This window comes from Stylophora pistillata, chromosome 14 (genome assembly GCF_964205215.1).
Source record: "Stylophora pistillata chromosome 14, jaStyPist1.2, whole genome shotgun sequence".
NCBI classification, from domain to species: Eukaryota; Metazoa; Cnidaria; class Anthozoa; order Scleractinia; family Pocilloporidae; genus Stylophora; species Stylophora pistillata.
In genome coordinates, this window is record NC_142532.1 from 23,530,462 (window position 1) to 23,547,212 (window position 16,751).

General features: G+C 39.2%; 2 protein-coding genes across 4 annotated transcripts in view; one reads left to right on the top strand and one right to left on the bottom strand.

Moving 5' to 3' along the window:
• Positions 1-16,541, bottom strand: part of LOC111325569 (protein O-linked-mannose beta-1,2-N-acetylglucosaminyltransferase 1) — a 22,366-nt gene extending 5,825 nt beyond the window's left edge. Inside the window, exons 1-3 of one of the 3 annotated variants that reach the window (XM_088745659.1) lie at positions 16,367-16,515; positions 1,030-1,100; positions 184-363 (exon numbers count right to left, since the gene is read on the bottom strand). In XM_088745659.1, the coding sequence (XP_088601785.1) occupies positions 184-363; positions 1,030-1,089 (240 nt within the window). In that variant the 5' untranslated portion in view covers positions 1,090-1,100; positions 16,367-16,515. Of the gene's footprint in view, positions 1-183; positions 364-1,029; positions 1,101-3,103; positions 10,061-16,366 lie in introns of those variants that run through there. The other 2 variants (XM_022929399.2, XM_088745658.1) reach the window with 2 other exon arrangements.
• Positions 10,377-15,027, top strand: LOC111325619 (suppressor of cytokine signaling 3). The gene is made up of 2 exons (XM_088745664.1): positions 10,377-11,903; positions 14,779-15,027. Exon 1 carries the CDS (start codon positions 10,530-10,532, stop codon positions 11,106-11,108), a length of 579 nt encoding a protein of 192 aa, XP_088601790.1. The 5' UTR covers positions 10,377-10,529; the 3' UTR covers positions 11,109-11,903; positions 14,779-15,027.
• Positions 16,542-16,751: the final 210 nt, after the last annotated feature.

Sequence of the window (16,751 nt, forward strand, 5' to 3'; positions counted from 1 at the left end):
ATAACGAGTTGAAATCATGGTGGGCTTACTAGTTTGGGCGTTGATACATTTTCCCTTGTATTTAGATACGTTTGCATTCAAATTTTATTTAAGTCAGAGAGAGAAGTCTGTTGTGCTCAGTGACAATCAGAATACTTTTGAAATATACTTATGTGCGCCTCTTGGTAAGTTAACCCAACTTACCTTCACAGCCATGCAAATGATCCGTCCTTCTTGCAGCAGATCGAAAAATTTTATAAGTTCTTGTCCTTCGTCTTTAGATGAGTACGTGTCAAACGCTCTAACAGCCATGAGAGAGCCTGTTGTTTGGCTTAAAACAAACACTATCATACCTCGAACATTTTTATCCTTGATTTCTGATACCTTGAGTGTAAAAAAGCGAGAATGGTGTGAACTTTTTTACGTCAACCACAAAGCAGATATAAAGAAACAAGAAAGAAAACGTGGCCGTACATCCCTCGAATTAACAAACATATTCTATGTTGCCGTGCATCTGTTTAGTAACAGATAATAGATGACACCAAAACGTGGTAAGAACACAGAAGTGTCACACGAAGCTCAGCGGAGTTTGTCCTTGATGTTCTTTTCACATCTTGATGTCTACCGGCTATGATTTTCTGTGACGCTACTGACGCACGACAGGATGGAATCCCTTTGTGTTTGTTTTGTAATGAAGAGGCAGAAAGTTGCCAATGCGTCTGTCCTCCCACAGATCTCAATAGCTCGTCCCAGACGCTCAGTTTGTGATATGGCAAAATCGTAAACGGCATGATGACAGTGCAGCGAAAAAAGCGGGAGGCCTAGGTCTAGTCGCGTAGAGGAGAGAGAATTGGGTCGCAACTCGACCCGAATCTCCCTCCTTTAAGCCTGCCTCTTTTCACGCTCTACTGCTGCTATCGATTACTATTTCGCTCCGTTTTATCAACAGCCACAGATTAGGATCCCAATTAAGAACCAATCAAAATGCGTGTCTAATTCAGCATTTCATATAAAATCAGATTAAAGGAAGGTATAATGTTGAGCATTCACCACTTTTCCATCAACAACAACCGACGCCTCCTCTTTGCTAGAATGAACTTGAATGTCCATATCGATATCATCTGTTTGAAAAAAAAAAATGTCAAATTGTATTGCAGAAACACACCATTTTAACCGCGACATGACATGTCATGACGCGCGTGTTTGAAAGGTTTTCTGCAATAAGCAAGAGATGACTGATGAGCTTTATTTAAACGGTGTACCACATCTGGACGTTTCACTGGTTCTGAGCCATTACTGCATATGAGCTAAAACATCATGCCTGAGAAGTCTTTCCTACGTCATTATTCACTTGCTCTTTACCAAATATATTAGTTATCTAAATAAAACAGGATCGATCAAGGCTTTCCGTGGGTGCTCGTGGAAAAATTAACCTAGTGATTGGGGGACTGGAAACTAGGCGTCCGCCTAAATTCGTTCCTAGAGTCTCTTCGTGAATGAAAATGAGAGAGCGTGATAACGAATGTGGTCAACTTTATTGGATAAAACTTTAAAAGCTCTGTTTCTGTTTCTCAGCATTTTGGGCAAAATGTGTGAACTGCTACGAAGAGGTGATATTTTATTATACTTTCTTGAAAATATCACAGGATTGGAAAATTAGCGAAATGAACCGAGGTAAACTTTTCTCTTTTGCGATCCAAACTAATTGCCAATTTGTCTCACCTTATAAAAGCAAACAGAAGCCTTAGTGACATTATCACAAATTTAGAGAATTCACTATGACTTTAGTTGCTATAATTCTTGTAAGCTTGAATTTTTACATCATTACTCATAAGGAATAGTTTATTTCTGCAACCTTAAAAATCCATCATTTTCGCCTAGATTAATTCTCGATACACCTCAGACTATTCTGACAATTCAACTAGGCAACAATTGTTTTCCATTTTGTCCTCTATATCTTAGATGGTACAAGGAATACTAGAAATAATAAGATCAAAAGGGCTGATGCACGGAACGTCGACTTCAGAATCTCTTTACGGTGGTCCATTCACCTTCTCAACTCATTTGACGAACATGACATAGTTTACCACCCGCATTTGGTTTCTAAGGTTTCAGCACAATTGCTTTGCACTCATATCACTGTGAATTTTCAATTAATTTTCTCTTTGATTATATCTGAAATGCCTTTTATAAATTTCCCTGATGAAGACAAGGCGCTTTAAAAGTCGTTTACAAACTCAGTGAAATGTTCAGCAAATGAACCTACTCTATGCATCTATCATACGAAATTAATTACAATTCATAACTGACAAAAATGGTTCACCGCACACCTGTTTTTTTTTTTTTACCATTTACATGTCAATAAGTAAAACTGAATCATCTATGATCACACTGATTGATTTCAAGGAGAAACGATCTCGAGTTTGTCTCTTGTGAATTTTAAGGCATCGATCGATCAGGCTGTGTTTGAGAGCTCAAAAAAAATTATCAAACTTAGTTTCTTGTTCAGACAAACTTTTCGGACACCAGGCTTTGCAATTATTTAAATATCTTTTCTCACAAGACACCAGTTTCTTCTCGTCTTGGACTTGACTACCCAAAGAAAATAGAATCATTTTCATTTGATCGAAAAACTGAAGCTACCATAACTCAAACTGTTTCCACTTTTTGAACATGATTATCTCGCGCATATCAGTGTTCGCGATCCACATCCCAAGTGAACGCACCGTGAGACAAACGACTACAATTCCTCTTTTGAAATTGTTATATACCACGATGACAAACCACAACCTGTTTTACCATATTTAATGTTTTTGGATAAATTTTTATCCATTACACAATTCCTATAGCATACTGCTCGTCTTCGATATTGGTCCTCGAGGTTTACACATATACATCAGCCGGTCAAACTTTAAACTGTTTATCGCAGCTCTATCATTTAACACATCTCAATAAGATGTATTTCTTGTCAAAGTCTCAATTCAATATAGAAGTTGTTCCAGAATCATTACAAACAATTTGATTCATTCGTTAACATCAGAATGTCAGTCTGTTCCATTTCTGTTGCCCACAGCTAAAATACGTTTGCAATTAAATGGGTATACACAGAATACTTTCTACGTACCTTCTACAAAACTTGTGTCTAAATTAATTTCTTTCATCTCTCTTTTTCCTCTGTATTCAACATTTTGTTCCCACCGCGGTTTATTTTCCATGCTCCAGTTTTCAACAAGAAACCATACATTCGCAACAGTAGTTATGAGAATGACCGAGGCCAGTAAAATTCGTAAGGCTTTAAAAACCATTTTTTAAACTTGACCAGAACAAAAATTAAAAAAGAAAAATACTAGAGAGAAAGTTCGGAACCCTTCAATGTGGTATCGTGTATTTCCACTAAGCTCTGGAATAGAGCTCTACCACAAGCGATACCTAAATTTATGAGCCCTTCCACGCAGAAATGACTCAGGAAAATTCAAATAACATGAAAAAAAGGTGCGTTTTCGTTCCTTTGGAAACCAGTTTCTTTTCGCGCAGAATTTATCACTCATGCATCTTCATGCTTAAAAGATTTTTATTACGCATTCGAGACCTATAAAGCAGTAAAAAACAAACCCAGACGAAAAATAAAGCTTTGGTTTACTAAAGTTTCAAGCGTTGTTCATGATATGCTGTTCATAATATACATCTCGGATCACGACAAATTGTCAGAGTGGCTTTTGAAAAATATCTTAACAACAATATCCAATTCATTAGAATTCATTAGTTATCATTAAATGCATGGTCTTAAAAGTGGCTATTTCGAAGAATCTTTATTTTCAAGCCTCGTCCGCTTTAGGAAATTCTGGAAGAATGTCACATTGGTTATTGGATGGTTTCCGTCTCTTCCTGATTCAGATAATTTCGTGAACTTTAAATGAAAATTTTACCTCGACAGTTAGTTATTTATTTTTTTTTATCATCCTTCCTTTGAGAGCTAACTTGGATTTAATTACGTTGCCATTTGAAGATAAGTTATATTTCTATTTTATACCACCGCTGCCGTCGCCAGTAGATGTCGCAGCAGCCATACCGCCAACAGTAACCATTTTGTGATCACAGAGCAATGAGCTAGCGTGAGAGCAAGTCTTCGTTACGAGCCCTTCAATACGAGCGTTTCTTCACCCACGAATAAGTTTTGGGCCTTGAGTAACACTAGGTGAAGAGAGGTTTGCAGGGAGTCACGCCCGTGGGATTTTCACATGGCGTGAAAAGACAAAAGAAATTTAGCAAAAGAAAGCCGTCAAGAAAAATTTGAAGAATTTCTTGACGGCTCTCGCGCTAGTCAAAGTTTGGAGCTGGGGCTGAACGTTGTTATATTTTTAGACGCCTGAAAACGTGCCTGTAATGTTCTCACATCTTCTGGCGTTTGAGATATTTTCGTTTCATTAAATCAACGCAGACGTCACCAGCAAACGTATGTTACAATCGTTTATTGTAATGTGGTATGTCAAGTTAGTTTGTACATGCTGTGCAACTTTTTCTGCCGCGACTACAACTCATGGCAAATTTAGCATAACAAAAGGTAACTAAACAGGTTTACAACGCGAAAACGCAGCTATCTTTCATGTATAATAGTTCATTATTATTCATACCACTCAGCAAAAGAAAAAAAATTGATAACACTTTATTTTGGTCACGCGCGTTATCGTCGTGGGGATAAATGAGCCAAGCGCTTGAGTGTCTACGTACAAAATTCGCGCTGCATGCCCTGACAACCGTTCCGTGTTTTAGGATTTAGGGCCATTTTCCGCCGCTCCATGTTTTAGGATTTAGGGCCATTTTCCGCCGCTCCATGTTTTAGGAGTTGGGATCATTTTCCGCCAATCTACCGTTCCACCGTTCCACCATTCCTGCTATAATAAGAGTCGTATTCCTTTTCCTCGCCTTTCTTCTCAATACGCATGCGTGGCCGGGCTAGTTTCCAGGTGACGACGAAGGACAGCGTGTTTGCGTTGAAGGTTTGAATATTTGAATTGAAGGATTGCGTGCTGGAAATGGCGAGTATCATGTTCGCATCGAATAATTGAATGTTTGGAAAAGGAGTTCGAATATTTGAATGAATAGGGTTACCAAATTAAACAACTGGATGTCTCCATAGTCGAACAGCAGATCTGACCTAAAAGATTAAGCGTTGGAATGGAAGAATTGCCGGTTTGAATAGTAGAGTGTTGGAATTGCAGAACGATTGTTTCAAAATGAAGGATTGCGTGTTTCTGTCGACAAAAAGCCTGTTTGAACTGGCGAATAGTGTAATTAAATTGACGAGTAGTAGGTTTGCGGTAAATAATTACATATTGGAAGAGAAAGATCATGGGATTTTTACTTGCGGAACTGACTATTTTCTCGGAATTGCGAGATTGAAAATTTAAAATGCTCAATCGCATGTTTGAATTAGACGACTGAATGTTTGGGTAGTAGAAAAACATTTTTTGAAACGAAGGATTGCACGTTTGAATAGAAAAACAGCATGACTGAATCGAAGAAATATTGCTTTGAATTGAAACAATGGATGTTTCAGTAAACAAGTCTGACACGAGGATTTTAATTTTGACACTAAAACCGCGCCATAGAGGAGCCTCGTCTGTTTTCATATCCAGGCAAATAGATTTTCACACCTAGATTTTCACACTCTCTCGTGGTGGTTAAGGGTTCGTTTCCTCTCAATCAAAGCTTTTTTTTAGTAAAAAAGAACAGAATTAACGGCATCTAAGGGATCAGTCAGGATTTATAACCTGGGATGGAGGTGGAGGATTCTTAGAGGGGAAAAATGCTTTTCAGGTGGAACAGGGGAGAGATATTCGTCGCCAACAGATAATAAGGGTTCGGAGAAAATTGAGTACCACTTCACTGCCAATGAACTGTTGATGTGGGGGGGGGGGGGGTGCATAAGAATATTACAGGGCCTTATGTGGGAATCTTTAAACTGGTGACACAACTAAAATCCTCTGGTTCCATCCTCCTCCCCCCTGTGATAATTTTGACCAGTCCCTAGAAGAGAAAAAGCGAAGCAGCTGTTATCTCTCGCTGCATCAAATCGAGATGCATTAAACGGAAATTTCTTTCTTTATCGTGGTCTTGTTATTCCAGTTATGTTGTGCAAAATGACCAGTCAGCATACATGAACAAAACTTTTAACGTTCGACCAACAGCCACCTTCTTACTTGCACTCGAACGATGACTACTACCGGTAACTCCTTGCCAGGACTTCTCCGTTCACCCCGATGATACCAGACGACACAAAATGGCTCTTTCCTCCATATATACGTTTTTCTTTATTTTTTTCCTTCAGTAAAAGCAGAAATATCAGATGGCAAAAGAGCCATCCATTGTAAGTTCACACATCGTGTGAAAATGACAGATAAGTCAGCTCCTATCACGAATAACAGCTGGCCTTAAAACCTTTTCTGACTTCTGCTCTCCAACAGCCTAGGACCCTCTTATTGGTCAATTGAACATCATGTAAAATAATACCTCTCTTTCCCGGAAGCATTGAAGATTCCGAGAAAAAGCGGTAGAAGAATTTTAAAGATGTTTGTAAACAGACTTTGAGTGGGTAAAGCAAGAGGGGTGGGGTGTGGATGGCGTAAAGCGAAGCAGGGAGTGAGCCATCGTTTGGTTTAAATAGTAAAAACTCAAAAAGACTTCCTAATTTTGACTTCTGTATGGAAAGAGGCCAGAGGGGCTTTATAAACGTTAACAATAATTTGATATCTTATTGTGATAAAATCCCTCTTGAAAATTTGCAATTAATATAACTGCTTGGACGCTCTTTCTTGGAAAAACTTGAAAAGCCGTCTCGCTGTTTTTCATTTATAACCATTGTTGTGACAGCTGATGACTAAAAACGGAAATCTAATATTTAAATCAGAGCAATTTTACAGACGACTGATCTTTTTTCCAAGAAAATAAAAAATAATAAGAAAAGAAAAATTCGCGGAAATCGTTTCGGTGTCGATTCCTAGAAACTGAAATCAAGGTTCGTAGGTAACCGCTCCGACGAAGGGCTAACGCTCGAAACGTCAGCTTTTGTAATCATTACGGTGGCCAATTTACCATTTCAACTTTGTTGATATATCCAAATTATTTCGTTACTCCTACCGACGCAGCCCCAAACAGTTTCTTTCGAAACTATCAGCCTTTATTCATTCGTAGGTAACCACCGATTTAAAACAATTTTTGGGTAAAGCTTGTATGAAACGAAATTTAGTGTTCCAGCGTGGTTTGTCGCAGACACTACAAAACACGAACTATTTCGTTATCTGACTCATCGATCAGCTGCATCTCGCGGAGTTACCTCAGTCTGCCGTGTCTTAGGCCGGCTTATGTCTGTTAACCTGGAAAAGTTTCTCGTTCTATCACGGAGACTAAAATATTTGTTTCTGATTGAGACCGTTAGTATTTTAAAATTTAGATATATCGATTTGCAAAGCTTTTCTTTGTTAATGGTATCTTTTATTTTTCATTTGGCACATAAAAGTATTGGATCCGACTTTTCGAAATCTAGTCAGTCAGTCAGTGGAGGACTAGAAATAACTTGGTCGAGAATAACGAGTTTCGATTTTCGCAGGTAACCGATCGAGGTTATTCCGAACAAGACCCTTTTAATAGATATAACGCGTCAAGACCGAAATTATTTATCCTAAAAGGAGGTTTTACCGTGGACAGAAAAACTCTGTGTTCGGTCACTTAAATCTTATAAAAGTGCAGTGCAATCCGACATTTCCGTATGGAAACTACAAAGCATCTTAGAGAGAATTTTTCAACAAAAGCAACATTCAGAGACTTTACTTAAAGATTGAATAAAACGATCGTGAAATTTGTGCTGGGCTGTCGTGTAAAGAAGTTAAACTGGACGTCGAACTTTTTTCCCGAACATAAGGAGAAAACGAACATTCTGAGGCTCTTCTATGAGTTCGAAGTCCAGTCACGCCCCATCAAGTTATACGTATCTACGGAGATTGTTGGCGGTTTGGGATTCGAAACCTCACGTTTTCCTTTTTCGAATGTTCACACCACATGTTATTCAATACAGTTCTTAACCTGAGGCTATTTTGATGAAATCGAAAAAGATATATAATCGGAAAAGATTAAAATAAGTTGAGGACATGAGGCGGCAAAGGAGAAATTACTCCTTAAAAATTTTGAAATTATTTAGTACCACTTGATATATCTTGCAACTGAAATTTTCGAAACTCACTCATTTCATACTTCATCTGCAATTCGGCACCAATAATTTCCTTTAATTTCCGAGAATGATGTTTTTTTTTTAAGTGTCAACATCCCTTCTAGGGTGGGGGAGGGGAGGAGGGGGTAAATATGTGTGATGTATTCTCTCCTTGGGGTACCCCTTCAATGCAAAAATCGCCTTTCGATGCCAGCTCAGTCTTATTTAATTACAACGCCCACCAAACGTTTCTCTTACAACTAGCATATATCATTAGCAGTTGTGCCGGATGAAATAGTTTATATTTCACGGTGATAAAAGTATACTCGTAATCTTGAGATTTTTTGTCTAAATTATCCATAACATTACCGCTTAGATTTTGAAAAATATTTCATAGTATGGTAAGAGAATTGGTATTGATCATCATTCAACGGCGGAAAAAGGCGTAGCCAGGGGGGGTCCTGGGGTGCCCGTGACCCCCCCCCCTTGGTGGGCCTTCATTAGAGCAAACAACCTACAATATTCAGGTGGCGAAAACGCCATGACAATATCTTGGCCGTAAAAGCCATTGTTGAAAAGCCCACTTTTTTAAAATTTGTTTTTTTTGTAAAGTATTTTCGTCAACGACTCTTGTTTTTAGTTAATGTGGGCCTTCATGCCGTGTTAATACGACTGAGCCCGCTGATACACGCAGGAGAGCAGCGGTGTAAATGGTGAGTAGCCTCTGTGACCCCCCCCCCCTTTGAAAAATCCTTGCTACGCCCCTGGAGGAATACAATGTTAAGTGCACCACTAGCAAAATAAGTTTTATCCGATTTGCTCTACTGAAACTCATCGTTTTTGGGAAGGCTTGTGAAAACCCATCTGCGTATCTCTGAGTTTTCCTGGAAATTTCTTTTGAAAAAAGGATCAGTTTATTTATACCAGCCAAAAGCAGCAATTGCTCCCCAATTCGGTTAAAAATCTGTCAATTTACAGCTTTTTTCCTCTCCCACAAAATATGACTTGTCGAAGCCATCAAGAAGTACTGCTTTCTCAGTAACATAGCCCTATAATCGTACACATCGTGTCGCTGTACAGGTTATCATTCTCTTCTCCACGTTGGTGATTTTTCACCGTTTACTCAAGGGAAAAAGACTGGGCCTGATGCCAAGATACCCCTCTCTCCCTCGCTAAGCCTAAACTACCTCCCCGTCCTATGGAATTTCTAACCATTTCTCGGAAAGTCGGTAACCCACATCAACTTTGAGTTTCTAGGAAAGGGGACACATCACTTCCTTCATACACGATTCAACTCGTTTGGATGATGTGTCGATGCAACTGTCTGTTCTAGCGAAGATATTCAAACACAGAAAAACTTGGGTTGTTTCGCTGTAAAATATTTGTCGTTCTCTGTACGTGCTCCTTTTGAGAAATACTTCCGGTATTTCAACATCGCATTGTCTTAGTGACTAACGTTCAGCGCCAACTTTCGTGATTATTGTAGCGCTCGTCCAAGCTCTAAGAAAACTAACTTCAATAGCAGTAAAGTAGATTATTGTAGCGACTCACTACAAGACAAACCGTGCAATTTTTAGACTTAAATTTCTTGTATTTGCACCGTAAGACAAGGAAAATATTGAGACAATAGAAAGCCTTTGAGACTATGCTGCTCAGCTTGTCCAAGTCATTAATTCTTTTAGCATCGATAATTTTAAGCTACTCTGGTATCTTCTTTGAACCAATTTTCAAGAAAACGGAAAGATATCGTTCTCTATTCTTGTAGAAATAGTAGCGAACTGTTCCCCACGCAAAATTGTTGCAGTTTCGCTGAATTATGCAGGTCAGATTTTAAAAACAATAATGAAATTAAATATGGAATTCTAAAGTGTTCCGGTTTTAGGAGGCTCTGTCTCCACGTGCGAGATGTTCCTCAGAGAAAATGTGCGAGATTTCACGTCCAATGGACACTAAGGTTTTCCCCTTCATGAGATCACTTGTTTTAGATTTAAAACGCCAAACTGCAAGTTTATACTCAAGTTTGATTGTTTCTTTTCCTAGAAAAAACGTTTTACGCTCACAAAGCACCTTTTTTACTTCCGGCCAAATTCTACGAATCGTCACCGTGGTGACAACGGAAGAAAGCTTTTTTCCCGGAAATACGTCGTTGTGATGGTTCAGATATAAATACGATAGCTATGTATCTTACGAAATACAATTTTAACATCTTCAGACTGGTGAATCATGGTCACAAATTCAAGGAACCAGCAGTAACAAAACTATGTGTAACAAGAAACATGAAGGTCATTCGGTGTTGTAACGAGCTTGGCGTCGGAACTCAGAGTTACTATAGTCGTTTACGAAATCGATGACTGCTGATATACAAGCTGTTTCTTCGCTAGAGGTTGCTGTCAAAAGATTGGAGAAAAGTGGCTTTTATTGGGGAGCCATAAGTGGAATCAAAGCGAAAGCTGTTCTCCGTGATCAAGCGGTTGGGACGTTTCTTGTTCGCGACAGTTCAGAGTCACGGCATTTATTCACCATAAGTTTAGTCACTTCTGTTGGGGTAACAAACGTTAGAATAGTATTCTTGGAGGGTTTATTTTCACTGGACAAAAAGGACACATCAAAGACAACAACAAACAAGGAACTTCATCATTGTGGTCCTCCAAAGTTTGACTGCGTCGTAAAGATGGCTTTCTATTATATGCTAGTGACAAGAAAGATTTTACAAGCGAGGGGAAGGAGCTCGCTAGATGAACTCGAAACGAAAGGAAGCGCAAAGTTTTTCCTTTGGCGTCCGCTGTATAAGGAAGTTGCCAGTCTCCAGCATTTATGTCGTAAGGCACTTAACAACCAACTTTTGGCTGGTGGATCCAAGGAGGGCGCAAAAAGTATTCCACATACTGTCAAATTTTTCTTATCGAAGTACCCATACCCAATTTAATATGTACATGGTACGAAGTATTTCAATTAGCTTATGTAATCGCTCCTCATTTTGACGGAGGGAACCGAGATTGACTCGTGATTCGTAGTTAACATTTCAAAGAAGGCTGTGTTATCAGAGTGGAAATATCTGCCTTTTCTCTGTACATAAACACTACTGCATTGTAAATGTTGAGTATATAGATATGTAAGACGTTGCATTTATGATCAATTTGTTCAGGACTCGACAAATTATACTACATTCACGAATTCGTGGGAGAGTGGCAATACCCACCGGTCGCTTTCTAAAATATAAAATGGAATCTATCAAAAAAAAAACTTCCATCCAATATCGTCATTCCTTTGAAAGTGGAGTGAAAAGATGTGCACATATTTCGTTTTGTTTAAAGTCTATAAATACAATGTAAATTATTCTTTAAGGAAGAGCAAGCGACATTGGATATTCTTTTTACTTGTAGTTAAATAACTTCCCGTCTTTCTCGAAAACGGTTATTTTCACTATTGAAAGTGCTTTGTTCGCAGCCCTGTGTGACCTCTCTCTTCAAGTTTGATTCTAAGAAAATTTCCACTTCCACCCGTAACCGGTTTCGTTTTTGGTGACCGGTGAACAACTCACGTTTCGTTCAATTTAATTAGCGTAGCAGTTCATAAACTGAAACTTAGTAAAAAGAAAAAAACAACTTGCATCAGAATTTTACGAATAAGTCGAAGATGAGATATATTTTCGGTACACAAGACAACATGAAAGAAAATTGTACTTTCAGATTAAATTTAACTGTCTTGATACCGCTTTAAGGTGGCTCGATAGTCTAAAAATGCTCATTTTGGCAACAATTTTACCAACACTTAAACTTTAAATCATATCATTATACTTGTGCCACAAACTTAAATAGGTCTTACCCATTACTTTCCACTAAGTTAGGAGAGCATTCCATAAAATTCAGAGGAGCCACACCATTTATTCTAGCCACACCCAATTCCGAGAGACAAAAATAGGTATGTTTTTTGGCAAAGATATCTCTACTCTGCTTTATGCTATAGAGCTAAAACTTCAGGTGCTTGTTGTACTGTATCACAGCTGTGCAATGACCTACTTTGAGGTAAGTACTATGTTGCATTCATGAATTAGCTCTCAACAAAGAAAGACCAAAAAATAACCCTGACTACACTTCAATTTACAAGGCATAACCCATGAGTGAGAAGTCCAAACACTATAAAAATAGGTCATTGCACACAGCTATTGACACTTGAGATGCTGTGAAAATTTGATCTACTTATCGTAAATATTTTTTGAGATATTATTGTCACAAGGTTTCAAAACCTCTGAAATACGGAAAATTAGAAAATAGCAAATAAAGTTCACAAGATCATTGGGCAAGCAGTCAAGAGTTGAAAACAATGTTAGAAGGCACCAGCACCATACTGTTGTCCTTCTATTGCCTCTAAAGTGTCACTGTAACCTTTTTTGAAGTTTCTGATCTGTTTTCTCCTTTTTTTGGCTTGCTCAGAGCTTTTACGGCGAGAATGGCGAATTCGATTATGATCTTGCTTTCGGCAAGCTTTGATGCAATGAAATCCTGGGTCAATTCCCAGGTTTCGAAGAACTAAAATGATAGAAATAGTGCCATTGTTAAAATGTGAGACTGCCAAGAAGGTAGCAAGTTCCACCACTGCTAGCCCAGAGTGGGTTTCCTTTGTAGCACGCTGCCAGATAAGGGCATTGATGGCCTCATTTTGGTTTTGCGTACCACCATGTAGACAGCGTGCAAGCAGACTTTGCTCACTCAAGGCTTCAAAGGTGGGATAGATGGCATTAGCCACAGCCGTTGGAAGGGGATGGTTATGTCTATAATCAGAGGTCCCCTGTGCAACATCCCTTTGAAAGCCACACCATGAACTCTCTCCAGGGGGGCACAGGTCGTGATCTGGGCTATCATCAGTTGACTGTGTATGATGCCAAATTGCCATTACAGCATTCTCCATAGCTTGGATATCATGAGTATTGTTCCTAATGGCTTTCCCATAATATACTTGCAGTTTATCAATGACATTGTCTGTTAGCCTGCCCCTTCTGCCAATTGACTTTCCATCTTGAAGACGTGTCTGACCAGTTCTCTTCTTCAGTGAGCGAAGTCGCGACCCCAAACGTTTCTGGACATGGCCCACACATTCCAATTTTCTTACTTCAACAGGCCCATAAACGGCTTCTTCAACAATAAGTTTGTGGGATTTACTGTCTCCATCCCCAAGAAATTCTGTATAACGAACAGAGTAGTTTTGAACAGACCGTTCAAATATGGCAAGCATTCCAGAAGCATCCATCGACCCCGAAGAACCAAAATAGTTTGCCTGGCAAAGATGCTGGTGTCCTTCCCACCACTCCTGAAACTCAACAGTTCCTTCTTTGCTTCTCCAAACCATGCATTCCTTGCACTCTTTGGACATTACTTCCACATCGAGAACTTTACCAGTAACTGTGGATATTGCAGTGACGACCCCATAAGCTGAAGAGTACCCCCTTCTTCTCCAAGTTCCATCCCCTGACACTCCAATGTCAAAGACCCCATCTTCTCCTGGCTCATAAAATTCTTTTGCCTCTTCAGCTGCATTTTGCATGCTCTCCTTGGCTACAGTCTCCGCAGAATTGCGAATTGTGGCAACATGATCTCGATAAGAGTTCTCGTTCATGGGCGGTAGCATGTTCATCACCGCAGCGAATTTTACAAGACTCTGGTGTCCAATTCCAATGTTCCTTGTAGCAAGGACAACTCTTCGGTTGACTTCATAAGCCTGACTCCCTTCGATTTTAGCAGAGGAAAAAAACCTCTTCGAGTATTTGCACTTTTGGGATGTGCATTTTAGCACAAAAAGAGTAGCAAAACCCATCTTGGCGCTGCAATCCTCCTCGAACGTGACGTGGCCATATTTACACATCGGACACCAAAATGACTCGAAGACTGAAGCAAGTACAGAGATATCAATCAAACGAAAACCCTCTATACTTGCCATCTTTTCCTCCTCATCGTTTTCAGGGTCTCCAGAATCGCTAGACTTATCGTCCAACTTTCTCAGGGTAGCAGGCATCGATTTAGTACGATCAGAATTCCGTGTGATGTTTTTCGGAATCTTTTCATCTTCGATATCGGTGATGTCTGATTCCTCGCTTTCTTTCACTGATTCCTGATCATCAGTTCCTTCCATTTCTTCAGAATTTCTTTTCTTAGTATACTTGTTGCCTGTAAACCTCCTTTTTTTTCTTCTAACGTTCCTAAATTTCCTTTTTGGAGGCATAATTCGCTTCAACTCTCAGTAGATAGATCGTAAACAAGCGAACACGTTTTTCTCATGCCAAGTACGTCATGTATCAGCACACAATGTCCTCATTTAGGGCCTAACTATTTACCAGGCCCCTGAAATCTATTCTGGTCACTCCTGTGAAGATTTCTTTGAAATCATTGGCTTTTTTTGGTGGAAAACGACGCGTTAACAATGCTGGTTTCCATAGCAACCGCTCAAACAGATCCAAAAACAGTTGAAAAACATACAATAGCCATGGGAAAAATTACAAAAGACTTACTTTTCTTGAAACTACAATGACTGTTGGTGCCCAGAAACTTATTTCCAAAAATATGAAGTTTTTATGATTTTTTGGCCTATCGAGCCACCTTAAGGAACCTTTGCATGCAAGTCTCTCGTGTACCTCAAGATTACATCGATCATTTACGACTTTATGGAAGAAAATATCTTTTATCTGTGTTACTTTTTTATAATACCCTCAATTCATTTGTGTTTGTTCACTAAAGGAAGTCTTTGGACAGCTGTGGTACACTACGTCGAAAAATTAAAACGATCTTGAGCAGATGTTCGCCTCTCTACAGGAAGAAAACAATGAGTATTAAAGGCATTTTGATATTTTCAAACATAGTATTGGTTTACCATAATTGAAAAAAGTTGATTTTATTTACTTAATGAATAATTTTGGTGAACAAATATGAAACTTAACACGATTCAGTGTAAAAAAGGATACATTACATTCTTAAGGCCACCGAAAATTAGAGGAAATGTGTCATTGACCAAATTAAGCATGAAAAACGTTGATATCGCGAAATCTTCCCTCCAATCAAGTTGTTTTGCGAATGTTCAATCAAGTTGTCATGAGCACCAAAATCTCCTAGTATGGAGATGTCAAGTGACGTCAATAATGCTCACATCGAATAGTTACGTCACTACGTTGTACAGATACGTGCAGAGTTTGCAAACCTAGATACTAGGGACCTCAAGAAACCACGACGACGACGGCAACGAGGACGTGGAAAAACAAGAGATCTAATTGGCAGAACAATAGTTCAGCACGTGCGTTTTGAAACTTTGTACATTTCTTGGCCGCCCTATGCAAAACAACAACGTGAAATCGCCAAAATTTGCGTCGTCTGCGAACCGAAACTGCGGCGGCAAATTATTTTAATTTCCATTTGGAACTCAAAGGCTACTTTATACGTCATGCAGAAGTTGAGCTCTGGCACTGTATGAGACAGTAAGCTCCTGCAGCCATTTTTTAAACTCTAACTAAGAGTAGAAATTCATTTTTTAATCGAAGTCTTCCTTGGCGTCGCCGTCGTGGTTTCTTAAAGTCCCTACTAGTACACCGCTGACCTTGATAATTTCTTCGAGAGTGCTCAAGAATTCTTACACTTGCAATGTTTCACATCACAGCTAATTTTTCCTTGAAAGTAAAACTGTTACATTCAAGTTAACTGCTCTGACAGAGAATAGATGGTGTTCACTTTCCACGTCCTTTGGAAGTTAAATGTGTTCACAAAATGAAGGCCTTGAGCAATTCACTAGCCTGGCTTATGGCCAACCTGGCTCGATCGGCCTTTAAGATCTCGCCTCATCGCCCTTTTCTTAGCAAAAAATTTAACGGAGCTCATCTGATAAGCTGCAGGTTGCTGCAGAGATCGGCATTTACTGCGACCAAAATCTCGATCCTAACCAGTCTGGAAAATTTTTGATATAATTGAACACATCAGTTTACTAATCGCCTTATCGGACGAAAGTTGAAAGATTTCGCCTTGTCCATCCTGGGAACCGAGCTAAAATTTCCCACATTTAAAGTCAACAGGCTGAAATTACTCACACGGTTAACCAAAACTATCTTCTAAGCTCATTTTGGCATGATTCGAAAAAGCCCTCAACTAACTGCCGCCATCTTGAATAACAACAAAATCTTAGAGACATGGAAAACAAATTTTCACGTACCTTATAAATGGATTGCAATCTGAGCTTCCTTTTTTTCATGGGTTGCTTCACGTCATCTGCTTTACAACGCTTAATCATTTGCCTTTGCTTGGCTCAGCAAGCAGTATTCTTTTCAAAAACATTGTATACGCCCTTAACCTAACGCTCTTCGGTAAGGGGCCCGGAGTCGAGTTTATTGGACAAGCTCGTGACATCATAGGGAGCTGAGGGGAGGCTAGGGGAGGGCCTGGGATAGAACATTTGACTTGTAATGAAGAGGGAAGGAAATTAACCGACTTTAAATAATTTCCAAGGCGCATTTTGTGTCATATTAAGTTTTCCAAGTACCAAATCATTTGAACTGTCGGTTCTGTCCTCGTGTACCGGTTCACAAGAGCCAATACAA